The sequence below is a fragment of the Phoxinus phoxinus genome, assembly GCF_949152265.1.
Source record: "Phoxinus phoxinus genome assembly, chromosome: 16".
NCBI lineage: Eukaryota > Metazoa > Chordata > Actinopteri > Cypriniformes > Leuciscidae > Phoxinus > Phoxinus phoxinus.
The window spans coordinates 28,927,101-28,943,078 of NC_136891.1; the positions used below are offsets into that span (position 1 = coordinate 28,927,101).

The window sequence follows — 15,978 nt, forward strand, 5'->3', positions numbered from 1 at the left end:
TTATAGATTTGTATGTACCGGTATTCATAAGGCATCTTTACATTATTGGTTGGTCTTAGTAAAAATAGGTTTCAACATCATTTTCAAATGTTTCAGTATGGTCACCTATAAAACTTTTATTTTTTGTAAATAAAGGAAGGCTGAAGCCAGTTGATTGACCTGTCAACATGATAATGCCTGCAACCAATCCGGAAATTGGCCTGAATGGGTTAAACTGGTAACAATGGGAGATTAATTACAGAGAAAACAACTCGTCCAATAAGCATCACCACTTTTTGGATACACTATATGCTGCTTTTGTGCCGCCTTTGCAGTGTAAATATCTCACAGCAAGCTTTATTTATTTGAAACATCTTACAATTGACGTTTTATATCTTTACTCTGAGGTAAAAGTATAAATAATTGAATTTACCTAAAATAATCAAATGTAATAAATTGTGTTGTCACTTTGTCCTGTTTCTAAAGGAATGGTTGTGTAGCATGAGCACCTCATTGGTCAGATAAATAAACACAGAGAGGCACTGTTGAGGTGTGGGACTCAGAGTGTGTACATGCAAATCTGGCAGTAGTGTTAGTAACGGAGAAAGTAGTCATGCAATCACACTTAATGCTAGCGTTTTTTTTAAATATAAAAAGGTGTGGATGTGGATGTGTTTGTGCATCACACTGTGTGCTGGTTTAAAAATGCCTGAATGCACATATGAGTGTTTGTCTCTTGTTGTGTGTGTTTCTGAGGGTATGTGTACTTTCTGAGCTCCATAAATACCCCACCCAAGTGTTCCACCTGTTTATGGACTGAAAGACTGAGAGTCACTAACTAACCATGAAGGTCTGCGAAAAGTTACAATCTCAATATGCCACAACACGTCTAACCTCACCCCAAATAAAGGATTAACTGTACTGTATACAACACAATTGTGTTATTGTGCAAATAAAACATGCCTGTGCCAGTTCCAAAAAAAAAAAAAGATCAGTGATAAGACAGCCCGTTTGCTTCTGTATCTTGTCTCTCACTGTCCCAGAATGCATTGATGAAACAGGTGAATGCCATCTGTTTGACTGAGACCAGGTGCCGTTAGCTCTGTTTTTAGATCAATGCTAAGTGGGCTCTTCTAACCAAGACTTGGAGTTCTATTTTTGTCCTGAAGATTATTGAAATGCTTAATACAGCCCAACTAAACGACACAATAAATATTTGAAAAAGGATTTTTCGTAGATTCTGTTCAGAATCATAAAATCTGGTTTATGAATGAATTAATATTACGATTTCTTGCATATATATTTCTTTTTCATATTCATATTATTATGCACTGTTTGCCGACCGTTAAAAAATGCAACCCGTTTGATCGTGTTAATGTGTCAGCGAGGGAATGTTGGTAAGGTGCCCGTTGGACTGTGACCTGGACATGTTGGCATGGGCAACGGCAGAGCTGAAGCAGCAAGAAATTGTTTTTCTGTTTTTGGCTATTGTCTTCGCTCAATAGAGTTCTAGAATAATACCCAGGATACAATGGGCCTCAAATACTTCTTTAATCAAATTTTTGGGTCATGCAAACACTAAAAATAAAAATAAAATATAATAATAAAGACAGAATATTAATATAATAAAACAGAAAATGTATTCATATCTGTGCACTGTGGCAGATTTTTTTTCAGCATTCTCTGATTAATATAAAGTACAGAATTTATTTGACGTACAGTGCAATGTTTTTGTGTTTACTGTCCATTTTGAGTATCCTTGTTAAATAAAAGTATTAATTTCTTTCAAAAAACAAAACTCTTACAGACCCCAAACTTTTGCATGGTAGAGTACATAGCCTTTTTTATAGGTTATTTTATATATGTACACTACAAGGTTATTCTGGTTGTGTTAGAGACAGTTGTTAAAAGTCAAGAAACACACATTACTGAAGCGAAGAAGTCGCCCTTATTGCTAGGATATGAATGAGAATTCATGCAGTGAATTATATGAATTAATTACATTTTATGTATGTATGTATATATATATATATATATATATGTAATATACATATATGTAATATATATATTGCAATAAATGGCAAGAGCGAGCAAGTCAAGTATTACCAGAGGAGAATAGCAGGAAAAGAATGTATGTCTTAGTTTATTTAGAATATGCTGTTTTCATGCACACAGGAATATTCCAGTATAGCTGTGAAGAATGTAAATATAATTTTTGAATTAATGGTATAATTGTATTAATGGCATAATTTGGAGTTTAATTAAAAAAGAATGTGCATGTAACACTGTTTTCTATACATATTCTTTATTATAGATCAGGGACATGTCAATTTGGTCAGTGAAACCAACTATGTTACTTTTCCTTTTAGAGATGTCCTCCATTCACCTCTGCAAGCTATATACTCAAATCTGAGTTGTTTCTCAATTTCTAGGAAATCTTGAATTCAATTCAAGACCAATTCAAATGGCAGACCAAAGTCAAAAAGTCCCTGTGACATGGGAATGTTAATTTGAGGAGATGCAAGGGTGAAGTCGACGTTAGAGATTGAAACGATTTGCAAAAGAGAGAATGAATAAGAGAGAAATAATGAGTGGACTGGACGTATGCCAAAGGTTTAGTGTGCTATTGAATCTTTATTCACAGTTACAGCGTGTCTCTCTCGAGCTCCCTCCCTTTTCTCTCTCTCTTCAGCCGTATGTGTGCTTCAGTCACAGCTCTACCCAGTGTGGCAGAGAGTGTGTACATGTGTGAGTGATTGAACTCTCAGGCTTGTGTAGGCATTTAAAGGGAGTGTGTGAGCACTTCTCGCTGTCTAAAATCTGCATGTTTAATCATCATTTCTGGATATATTTTAAGAAGCAAGATAAGCATAGAGCTCTGGTAAGTTTAACTGAACTTTGAACTCTGAAAATTTGCTTTTATTAGTTATCCTTTACCTTATATCTTAAAAAAAAACTACAATTAAAAGCAATTTGTAGAAAAGGTTTTATTTTATTAAATTAATACCAAGCATTTATATTTGAAGTTAAAATAATTGAGTTATTTTAAATGTTAAGTAAACAAGTGTTACAGATCTGTTTATCTGGATACTCTCGATTATCTATGATGTGTTTATCTGAGATTGTTTTACTTAATGACTATGGCACATTTATCAGAAAAGATAAAGGTGATTTGTTAAGTTATTTCTAAACTACATGTGTTAACAAATGCAACATAATGTGCTGAGCATTGCAAAAAATCATTTTATAGTATATGGTTGATGTTTGCTTCTGTGTAAATGGAGGCCCATCGTTGTCATGACAGATTAAATATTAAATGTTCTTCGCAATTGGTTTTATTAATAATTTTTGTCTCATAATTTTATATTTGAAATATTAGAAAAAAATATATATTTACAATAATAAATAAATATTTCATAAAAAATATTTCACAATATTTCATTAAAAAAATTATAATCATAATTGTAAATGTAGCTTTTTCTGGTATAAATGTCACTTCAGATGCAGCTTCTGTGATCAACTTTCATACTGTTTATAAAACAGTGTGAGTGTGCAGTTTTCTCCTGATACAGGCTGGTAAATGTCATGTGGATGGTGGGTTTCTGCCATGGTGTGTGTGTGTGTGTGTGTGTGTGTGTGTGTGTGTGTGTGTGCGTGTGTGTGTTTACAAGAACCTTATAATTCAGCTGCTGCAGATGCATCTATCAGTATTTCTATTTGGGGCATCTCTTGCGGTCTTCTCTCCATTCCTATCTTCTTCCCTGTGTTCCCTTCCTGGCCTCTGACCTTAAGCATGTGACCTGTGAGGTCAATTGTAACCAGGCGCAAAATGACTCCACTGATTGCGCTCAGAGAATTACTGTAGCATTTGTCATGAACTTCAGATCGGATTACAGGCATGCACACACTATAATCTATCATGATAAGGTTGTTCTAAAAGTTGCTGTAATTGTCTTACCTTTTTAAACTTTAACTGTTGGTCTTCCACCGCATCAGACATCCCAGTCTCCCGGTGACCCCAAGCCCACCCTCACCCTCTCAGTCTGTCTCCCAAAGCTGCTCAGTGTTTCATTCTGGCTCCAGAATTTTTCCTGTGTTTCTGAGATGTCAGTGACATGAAGCATATTCTTTCAAAACACCTCCAACAGATACACTAACAGATCAGGATGAATTTCAGTTCTCTTGATATGCCAAGTTCAAGGGAAGCCAAATCAGATTATTTCAGGTCTTCATGCATGAAAAGAGAGCAAGCAAAAAAGAAAGACAGAAAGAAGAAAAGGACAAATAGATGTATCCTGCACCATTCAATATTAAGTACATATGGGGGATATTATACAGAAAGAGACCAATATAATTACACATACGGCCAACACAGTATGAGTGAAGGTGAGAGGACTATACAGACGGTAATTAACTTGATAGCTGTGATGATGATTAAATGAATATCCATGGCAACTGATAATGGCGGGAAAAGGAGAACAAGGGAACGCAGGCAAAGTCTAGTCAAGTAATCTTTATTTATATAGCGCTTTTAACAATGTAGATTGTTTCAAAGCGGCTTTACAGAGATAAACCACCAAACGGGCGGTTAAACAGACTGATAGAAAACGAAACCAAAACTGTGACAGTATACATATTTTTCATTCATCATGTTTCTATAGTCACACTTTCATATTGAAAGAGTCATATAAATGTCATAACATTGCAATAGTGTATAGATAAATATTTTTGTGTTGCCTCTGTAGATCCCTCCAGCTGTGTATGCTGCTATAAATGTATTTTTTTAAGTGTGGATCAGTGACTTTTTTTCAGAATAATTATATATTTTATTTAGATTTATAATTTCATATTTGAAACATCAACTTTATAACTTTCTCTAATTGTAATTTATGTACAAATGCCTTTATGTTGCTGCTTCTGTACTGTCTACGCTGCTATAAATGTATTTTTGTAGTGCAAACCAAATGTTTCTTGTCAAAAAGCTCCTACTTTTCAGAATAAGACCAGCACTGGTTTCATTGAAAGCCTCAGTAGTGTTTAACGCTGACCATCAAACTCTCCCTTGGTCTGTGCTCTTGTGTTTTTAACTTGTTTGACTCTTGCCAGAAGATCAATATGCTCTGGTTTTGAAGGTGGCTTATAATTATCCATGGAAGCAGTGAGTGGCGTTTTCTTATTTGCATCCAGTGTTTCTCTATGCCCGTGGATGCTTGAAATTTCGATTTCGATTTCTCTGACTGTTGTTGGATGGTAGTGAAAGTGTGAGAATGGGGACAACATTGACAGTGCGAGAGATGAAATTACCTGTTACTTGGCAGGATAGTGGATTTGACAGTGAAGTGTGTGTCTTACTCATGTGAGAATGAGGCCAGTATCCGCACACACATACTCTGTGACTTGTTGTTATTTGCTGTTGTAGATGGAAAGTTTAAATAGGGAGGCTCTGTTACACTGGCCACGTCATGGCCAAACCACAAGAGGCGGAAAGAGAGTTTGTACCATTCCCTCTCGTTCTCTCTCACAGACACACACAGTGTTTGGCTATGATGGACACTGCTAAATTGGTTTATATGGTTCAGTAATTACCTTAATGATTGTTCATTTCGTCTGGTTAGTGGGTATTATGGCTAGCAAAATGTGCATACCTTCTATTACCAATACTTCCACCACCCATAATGCTTTGTGAATTCAGCATGGGCATATATTAATGTTTGATGAGAAAAATGTACATTAATTGCAACAGTGTATATTTAACATAAATAAATAAACAAACCGCTTTGGGGCATTTCCTCTTTGCAGCTTGTTTGATGCAGGCTTTTTCCAACTTCTGGAGATTGAAACTAACAGGGTTTCTCACTTGCACACACATACCAACATAGCAAGCTCCAGCACTGCCTGTAAGCCGTTAAACCCAATCCACCCACATCTAATTAGTGTAAAGCATGCAGCAGAATCCAGTGGAAAACTAAACTAGGATCCCTAAACAGGATGTCTTGTGTTACACGTTCAGGTGTTTATGGCAAACACATTGTTTGTTTAGTTCCATTACCGTGACGAGCTGCGTTTTACCCCGTGGATGTTTTTTTCTGAAACTGTTCCTCAGTTAGTTAATGGTTCATTGTGATTAGTCTGTTTTGTAACAGTTGATGACAGCAGGACAGTACTAAGCTGGTCTAACTGCTTCAGTGGGTCTCATTACCTTATGAGACATGTTTTTGCATTCAAAAACAACAAGGTCTAAAGACATTTTTTTTAAATATCTTATAATTAAACACAGTATCCTAAAAGCATAGTGCTAGATCCTAAAAAAAGTTGAATAAATATGGCACATTTGTCATTCCTTTTGCTCTTTTACGTATGATGACGGGGAGAATTCCCTGTAGGGCACGAGGCCGACGGCTCATGAGCTGCTTCTCCAGAGTGTCTGTGAGTTGTGGTTGGGATGTAGACACAGATACAATGAAGTAGCCGAGCAATGGCTTTTATTTCAGAACATATTTGGGTGAAAAGAGTATGGTTTGCTGTCCAGGGGTGCACAAGCTTCCAAGAGATGGTGTAAGAAATTGAATTGGATGTCTTTGAGGCAGATTTAGCATCCATGCACAAGGCAATTCAGTCCGTCTTTGTCTGAAAGATAGCCTGGATTTGTTTCTGTAAAACTGTGGTGTTTTATTTGCCTGTAATTTTAAATAAATATCTTGACTGAACTTAAAATGTTGAGCTGCCGTCACTGAATTGTAACAACTGAAACTAAATTTATCCTTTCTAAATTATTGAACTTTAGGTACTTAATTTAAACAAAATCTTAAATAGGTAAATGGTCAAACAATGCAATCATAATAATTATTCATATCCCATGCAGCTGGGAAGAGGGCGAATGGGGATGAACCCAACTTCTTTTTTCAGTGTAGGCCAATGCATGTTGGTTTGATTTAAAGTTATTAAAAGTTCACTACAGTTCATTAAAAGTGTCACAGCCAGCCTTAGTTCTTGAAATATCCTTACAGGGTGGTAACTTGAGAAAAGACAGGACAGAATTAATAATGAAGACAAATGAGGGAATAACTGCAGACTGTGAGAGGAAGGGGTGAAGACGACAGATGCCCTTGATGCCATATCTGGGCTTAATTTTGCCGTAGTTGTGGTAAAGCAGACAAACACGTTTTGCCTTCACACGGGATCTGAACCACATGGACATGCTGCTTTTTTCGAGCAATTAGAAGCTCCTCCATCTGAATGTGATCACACAGACTCAAGCTAATGCACATTTCACTCTGCTTCCTCCTGACCTCAATGACAGTGATGTCTCACAAGCAGAATGTCTTAGAATGTGAGTAGACTGATTTCACCACATAACAAACACAACATGTCTCCTTGTCTCTGTGATCTATGTGACATATTCCAGCTGTTGGACGTAGATGACCCGAGCCTCTGTTCACTCTTGTGTCCTGTCATAAGCCCTACTCCCGTAACACATGGGACACATTCATTTACGTTTACATTTGATCCACTTTTATCCAGAGCCACTTAAAGATGAGGAAAAACACCAGCAGTTTATCTTAGGCCTTGTCCACACTTTACGTGTTAATTTGAAAACGCATATTTTTCTCTCCGTTTTGGCCTTCTGTCCACACTCAGACGACGTTTTTGTCCTTCGCAAATGGAGCTTTTTGAAAACGCTTTCCCAAGTGGATACATTTTAAAACGTCGTTTTAGCGTTGTAGCTGAGATATTTGAAAACGATGATGCATGTTTAGTCATGTGACGAATATTGAACTAGATATGTATGTTTATACCGCTATAGTGCCTGCCATTTCGGTGTGGATGAGAAACTTTTGGAAAACGCTTAAAAACGTTAGAGTGGAAGGTTTTTTAGTGAAAGTGCCATTTCTGTTCAACATTTTAAAAACCTTTTTTTAGGTTACACTTTATTTTGTTGGCCCACTTTAGACATTCTGCTAACTATAAGTAACTTTGCAACTACATGACAACTAACTCAGAGTATAAGTAGACTGTAGTAGACTGTTAAGGTTCAGGTTAGTAGAATAAGTTGACTTGCAAAGTTACATAGTCAGTAGAATGTTGGGGAGCATCAAAAAAAAAGTCTTAGCAGATTTTAAGCAGACAGTCTACTAATACTCTAATGAGAGTTAGTGACGTGTAAGTTGCAAAATAAAGTTAGTAGAATGTCTAGTGGACCAAATTCATCTTTACTATGCTCGTTCCTTCAATATAATTATTATATAATTGATTGAAACCTGTAGGTGTTAGACATACTTTCTAGACAACATGTAATCACCAGCCTTAGACATGATCTTCTGCCATCAATTTTCTAAGACTTTAATTCATTTTATTAAGTGTTTTGGGGTTTTGGAATTGAATCTAGACCACCAATAATCCTTAAGGGGAAAACTCCTCCTTGAGTGCAGCTAGTTTAAAGCTGTGGTGAATCAGACACACACCTGTCCTGGCATCATAAAATCTCTCTCTCTGAGATAAATGAGTGTATTAGGCTTGCATGAGCCTGCAAAGAGGTGGATATAGACAGACAGAATATGAATATAGAGAACTGAACATTGCCTGAATGTGTTTTATCCGATGGCATTAACTCAATCATCAACCATCAGTTCTAAACATAGTGGATACAATTTTAATCATTGGATATAATATAATGTGTTTACATGCTCGCTTGGCTCGTCTGTTCTTTCGGTGTGTACTGACAAGTCAAAGAGCACGTGTGATAGATTGCATGCTGTCGTCCGAGCCATGAACGGCAGAGGGGTGTGAAACAGAGCCGCCAAACCTTGGAATGTCTTGGAATCTTTCCAGGATTCACAAAGGTGTTTAAAAGTGACTCCAACAGTTTGCACAAAAGCACACAGAATAGACATTTCAGTTGTAATGTTACAGACATCCTTCATTTTTATAGCCTTGGGAGAAAGAAGCCATGTTTAGGGATCTGATTTCAAATGCAGAGACAAAAAGAAGCAGATCTGAGCAGAACTTGATTTGGTAATGAGAATGAATCAGAAAATGGATAAAGCCTTCGACTGCCAGGATGGAATGAAACAGACTCAGCAGGCTCCGGAATTTTGGGATTCTTTATAGAAGTCTTAATGATGTCCCAGAGTATTTTAAGATCCGGAGACGAGCTGAATGAACAGCTGTGCGCCTAAACCAGGACTCATTCCAGACGACTTTAGACACATTAAAGCGTGTGTGTGTGTGTGGAGTGTTATAGGTTAGATGAATGTATAAAAGTGGTCTGAGACACTTGAAGTACAAAGAAAACTTGAAAGAATTGCACAGTGTATGTGTGTGTGTGTGTGTGTGTGTGTGTGTGTGTGTGTGTGTGTGTGTGTGTGTGTGTGTGTGTGTGTGTGTGTGTGTGTGTTTGTGTGTTGTGTGTGTGTGTGTGTGTGTGTGTGTGTGTGTGTGTGTGTGTGTGTGTGTGTGTGTGTGTGTGTCAGTGCTTCCCGTAACATACACTCACAGATGCTCGAGACAGGTATACTAGTCTTCATATTCATGCCTCAGGGCCTTAGAACACACACTGACTCATTATCTCAAATAACTGATTTATAGAAACAGAAATTGCATTTGGTGTGTGTGTGTGTGTGTGTTGAGTAAAGGACTTTCCCTGTATAGACTTTATGATTCCCAGACCCTTGCGTCACGATGAAGTGCGGTGTCCCCGCTTTAGTTGTGTGAGTGTTTGATGTGTCATATTGCAGTTGTGCACACACATCAATCTAAACATTCCTCCCTGTCTGAGAATCAGACAATATCATGACTAAGCAGCAAAACCTGTCAGACACTCTGATTTACATTCAGCTATTTTAGAGAATCTGCTCAGTGATTTACATTAATTTTAAGCATTACCTTTATAATATTAAAAGCACAGATCAGAAATGTTTAATATGGGGAAAAAAATTATAATCATTTATTTTATTATCATACCTTGCTTAGCATATCTCTTCTGCCCCCTACCCCTTTTTATTGTTAATGCAGTACTGGCCCAAACCAAAACATTTTTTGAAAATGCGTTTGCAAATAATGTGTTCTTCCATTTAAAAAAGAAGACATATGGCGGCGGTGAGGAATGAAAACAATAAATATATGCTACCTATCAGAATGTGCCATTTTTAGTCTGATCTTCATGAAAAGTGTATATAATGTGACACTATCTGAACTCTTTTAGCATCCGTCTGACACGGCAACACGAGCTTAGCTAATGACATGAGTTGAGGGCAGTGGTATCTGTTTGGCCAACTAATGGCAGCTGAAAACCTGTTTGAAAACAATCTAATTGTTTTTGGTGCAATTTGTAGCACAGCAATTACATACTTAACATACATTTTTGAACATTCCATACTTCACCTTAAAGACATACACAATCCCTTTACAGTTTGACTGCCAACACCGTACTTAAAGTCGGCATGAATAGGAAGTAGCGATAGTCTTTTCTTCCCTATTGTGACGTATATCCGAGCGCAGGGCAGGAATTGATTGGATCATTGAATTTTCCTCGCACCAAAAACACATCATCAGAGTAGAAAAGAGATTTTTTTTTAATGATATGCACAGATAAATAAATAAATCATTCATAATGCAATTTTCCTTAAAAAAAACCATGTTCCATTTTGATTTCATGGATACTTTAGGTTTTGATGAAAGTGCGAATCATCTGGTTCAGTGTTGATGAGTTGGGAAATATCTTTCTAATCAGGGAAATCTGTTCTCAGTCTCTTTAGAGCTGACTCACCCTGAGATGAGAGCATTGGCGGGGATTAGTGATACCAGAAACACACACACACACACACACACACACACACACAAACGCAGACTGTAAGAGAAAATTGATTGCAGCATAATAAGCAGACAGTGGATTTACTGTAAACATTACCTCAGATGTTCATCTACATTTATCTAGCCAATTTCTCACACATAAATCACACTCTTACAAAAGACCTCCAGTATAACCATGCTACTTAGTACCGTTACAGATTTGATTGTTGGATTAATAGGTCACAGTTTCCATTTTTTTCAGTGTTTGTATTATTTGAGAGAGAAATCAATGATTGCTTTGGCCAGAGCTTAATCGGATTTAATTAGGCAATATTATAGCTCTGTAATTGGCTACACCCTTTGACTGACATGCTGTTCTCTCTGTTTTAATTGCACAGGTGGTTTTGTGAGGGGCGGGAGCTGCACCACTGCCCTGATATTCAGATCTGTCGTGATGGTGACCTGCACACTCTGGTGATAACCGAAGCATTTGAAGACGACACCGGCAGGTACACCTGCGTAGCTTCCAACGCACTGGGAGCAGACAACACCTCTGCAGAGGTTTATATTGAAGGTGAGCTCCCATCTACGCCGTCAAATTGTTTTATTGATCAGTAATAAAATAATTATGCAAAAATACTTTAAAAAATATACATTTACTTGAAATTCTTCTTTTCTTTTTTATGTTATAAGCATAAGACTAACGATATTTTAAAGGCATAGTTCTGTCATCATTTACTTACCCTCATGTTGTTCCAAACATGTGTGAATTTCTCTCTTCTGTTGAACACAAAAGAAGATATTTTGAAGAATGTTGGTAACCAAACAGTTGATGGACCCCATTGACTTCTATAGTGTGGGACAGAAATACTATGGAAGTCAATGGGGCCCATTAACTGTTTGGTTTCCAACATTCTTCAAAATATATTATTTTGTGTTTATACAGGAAACTCAGCTAGAGAAATTCATGCAGGTTCCGAACAACTTGAGGGTGAGTAAATGATGAGAGAATTTTCATATTTGGGTGAACTATCCTTTTAATAATGAAGTTTATGGTTCAATTTGTTAACAGGTTTTAATTCAAGATATAATGCCTGATAGTCTAAACACAATTTTTTATTTTGTACTGAAAAATTTGTATTTGAATAATTGCCCACATTTCACATTCATACAATTTCATTAAAATGAAAACATAAATAATTACTTACTATACCACAAAGTAATTATATTTTACATGTTAAATTATGTTTATTAGTATTATGGTGCGATCACCTTAGCAAAACTTTGGGGAAATTGCGTGGACACTTTAAAGGTGCTTCTGTGTTCAAATCTAGGTCTGGAGCCATGCCACAGCATGTGTGCATGTTTGTCCTCACATGGCCTTTAACCCTTTGACCTCAGACCTCAGCTGATAGGTTAACCGGCCCTGACTGTGTATTATCTAATAGCCCCTAATTCACCCAGTGACATAAAAGTTCATATTACTCCACCCAAAGCACACAGCAGGTTGTTTGGGTATGAACTGACCATAAATAATACCCAAGGCTGTTAGGCTGTTTGTCTTTGAAGGCCAATAAACCATTAAGAATTTACAGGTCACACAGAAGTCACTTTCAAAACAAGCAGTTTTCTGTTGGTCAACGCTGTTAATTCACGTGACCAACTCAAACACGAGCAAAATCTGCGTGGGGAACTTTTTCACCCTTACACGAAACTCCCGTTCTCATGGATTCTTATTGAAATTACTGTATTTTGCCAACACAAATTCGCTGAGGTACTCGGTACTTTAACAGTAGTCAAGTCAAGTCTCTTTTATTTATATTGTGCTTTATACAATACGATTGTTTCAAAGCAGCTTTACAGTGATAACCGGAAAATTATTCAATGATGCAAACAAAATTCAATTCTGCTGTAAAGCATCTCTAAAAAGACAATAGTGTCATTATTCAGCTGAAATCAGATCAGTTCTATGTTGCTTTAGTTTAGTTCAATAATTTTCATCAATTATCTAATGAGATAAATTGACCGTTCGCAAAGACCTGCCCCCCTTAGTTACTGTCGCTATGCCCGACAAGCTACGCCGCTCTCACACACACTGACAACACACTGACAGGACAGGACAGACCAGGTTACTTTTCGGTTACTTTTGATATTAAACGTATTAAACAAAGTCTCACCTTTCAAATTTGGTCATTTTTTAAAAGAAATTTAAACAATAACTGTTTTGTGGCTCTTTAATGTGCCTGACAGATCGCTGTAGAGCATCAGTTAAAGCTGCTCGTGAACCGATCATCTCTTCCTTCTAGTTAATTTATAGTATCTAATAAACATGAATGAACATAAGAAGGAATGTTGTTTTAACCGCAGAAAGGCGTCAGTACACTCCGTTTTTCAAGTTCAAATCCTCCCATGTTAATCCACTAACTCTCCTGACTGCTTTGTCCGACTAAATAGCGGATGGCGAAGAATGATTGGTCAGATCACCTGTCGATCAAGCTCCCTGCGAAGGGTCAATTCAGCTATAAAGAAGGTCTGCAGAAAACAGTGATGTCATCATCCAGCGCAGTTCAGTTCTCATCTGATAGTGTCAGTGCGGTCAAATCAATAATATTGCTGAATATTTAGAGCCAGATTTACTAACAGTTACCCTCTTTTTGGCGTTAAAAAACTACTTTCAGGATTTGCCAAAGACACACGGTGAAAAATGAGCGCTGAAAAGGCGTGGACAGGGTTATTTTTGCGGCTGACCTGATTGCATGTGCATTTGTAAGAGTTTACATTTCAGATGCAACATTTATTGGAGAATATTTAAATGAAAAATGCAAGGTGATTTACTAAGGTTTGCACTAGTCAATGTACTGGTATTTGCAGCAGCATTTAATGCCCAAAAAAGCATGTCTTAAACCAGACGTTAATTTGCCGTTTATTAAATCTGGCCCTAAGTGTCCTCAACTAAGAGGCGACAGTGGCAAGGAAACCAAACTCCATTGGTGACAGAAATAGAGAAGAAAACCTTGGGAGAAACCAGTTATCCTCTGGCTAGAACATGGTTTGGTTTGATTTCAGGCTGCATCACAAGTCAGATTGAGGATTAATATCATTCAGTAAAATGAAGGCAGCCTGCAGCCGAACATGTTTCAGACCAGGAATTGCAATACCTTTTTTTTTTATTACTTATTGTATTTCTCTCTATAAAGGTGTTACCTCCTCAGACTCAGAAGGCGAAGGATCCGTGTCGAAGTCTAGGTCTGGAGCCATGCCACAGTATGTGTGTTTCAGCATGTTCTTCCTTGCATGACCTTCAACCCTTTGACTCAGACCTCGGCTGACAGCTTTACTGTCCCTGACTATGTATTATCTAATAGCCCCTAATTCACCCAGTGACATACAGGTTCATATTACTCCACCGCGAAGAACATGGTAGGTTCTTTGGGTTTAAACTGACCTTAAATAATAGCCAAGGCTGTTAAACTGCCAATAATCCATCAATCAAGAATTTAGGAATCGTGTTGTCTAACCTTATTTCTTCGTGACATTGCTTGAACTCTCTCCAGTCACCTCTGAACTCATCCGCTCGTTTCTCTTCCTGTCCTCTCTTGCCTCTGCTGGCCTCTCCGTCTTCCCCTTCTGTTTACACAAATTATTAAACGCTTGGCTCTGGTTCCCTCTGACATCATCACAGCCATTTGGGATTTCCCTCTCATTGGTTCCAAAGTCATTTATAAGGTGCAAACTGCATAGTGAAAAGTCATACAATGTGGAGTGGATATTACTTCACTGTGTGTGTAAGTTGGTGCGTGTTAGAGAGCAATTATTCTGTTAACTTTTCTTAGCTTACATTTTACATTCTATATATACCGTCCGGTATGCGCTGTTGGAAACCTAATGTTCCGAAAGTCAGACAAACACTGTTAGACTTTAAATGAACCTGTAAAGGCTGATTAGATGTGGATACAGCATTAGATGTGTTCAAATAGGATATCATTCTCATAGTTGACATCTATTCACCAGCACCAGTATTATTTAAGAATCCTATTATAGTTTTTATTACGGTAATATTTTGATTTGATTTTTCCACTTTTGTATTCATTTTAGTTCAAGTTTTAAACTTCTGTTGTGTTTTTGTCATTTTTTTAGTAGTTTTTGGACTATGTCTGTATAGTTTGTATTCAGTTGTCGGTTTAGTTATTTTAGTAAATCAGTATTTAGTATCAAGTTAAGCTCAAAGAAAATGAGAAATGTTTCTTAAGTTATTTATATTTGATTTTTATTATAGTTATTTTATTCCAAGTAACTAAAATCTTTTTATGGTTTTAGTTTTAGTTACCTATAATAATAACCCTGACTAACACTGGAACAAATTCTGATCACTGACCTATTCGGAGGCAAATACAACCCAGCTGTTTGGGTATTTTTGCCCCGAAATTCCGGTACCTCTTTAACTGGGTCACATATAAATGACCTGTAACTTTATGTGAAGAAATTTTAATAGACTGTGATGGAGCAAAAAGATTGATTCACTTGTCATGGCTTTAGAAAATGTCTTCAACTTTCAGCCAGGATGACTCAAAGCATGAATATTGCAAGATGTGAGAGATGTCCTTTACTTTATATCTAAATGTTTTTTTTTAAATTATGACTTTGTTGCTGATATGTTCTCTCAGGTCTAAATGAGGTTTGTTTTAGTGTTGCTGATATGTTCTCTCAGGGCACAGAAGAAAACTAGCTCAGTTTCCTTGACGATTCACACACCATCACCAAAGAGCTCAGAGAGCCAACCTCACCGCTCCACGCTAGTCCAACCTCTTTCTGCTACACCACAGAGAGTAAGAAATACACACACACACACTTTCATTTTTCTAAGCTTTTATGTGTCTTGAAAAAATGGTTGTTAACAAGCGTCTACGGAGGTTGTCGGGGGCATTAAAAGTCATCACGGCAGATTTGTCAGATTTAGCTAACTTCTATGGAAACTTTCACTGAATGATATCTACTGCAATGACAGAGAAATGCACATGCACAAATATATATGGAAGACACATTAGGAATGACAACAGCAGATGGACTTATAAAAAACTCACACTCTGGAAAGATCCATCATAACCACACTTATTGTCTCTCTCTCTCCCTCAGGTCCAGAGTCCAGTTTCCTCACTTTATGCCAATGATGCTCTTGTCAAAGCGCCCCCTAGCTTCACTAAGGTAATGACA

General features: G+C 37.2%; 1 protein-coding gene across 9 annotated transcripts in view; it reads left to right on the forward strand.

The window, feature by feature from the left end:
* The window catches only part of palld (palladin, cytoskeletal associated protein), an 80,233-nt gene that overhangs the window by 22,528 nt on the left and 41,727 nt on the right, over positions 1–15,978 (forward strand). For 6 of the 9 annotated variants that reach the window (XM_079639151.1, XM_079639156.1, XM_079639158.1 and 3 more), the window contains exons 3-6: positions 11,166–11,341; positions 13,965–14,031; positions 15,476–15,593; positions 15,901–15,969. In XM_079639151.1, the coding sequence (XP_079495277.1) occupies positions 11,166–11,341; positions 13,965–14,031; positions 15,476–15,593; positions 15,901–15,969 (430 nt within the window). Of the gene's footprint in view, positions 1–2,693; positions 2,861–11,165; positions 11,342–13,964; positions 14,032–15,475; positions 15,594–15,900; positions 15,970–15,978 lie in introns of those variants that run through there. The other 3 variants (XM_079639162.1, XM_079639161.1, XM_079639160.1) reach the window with 2 other exon arrangements.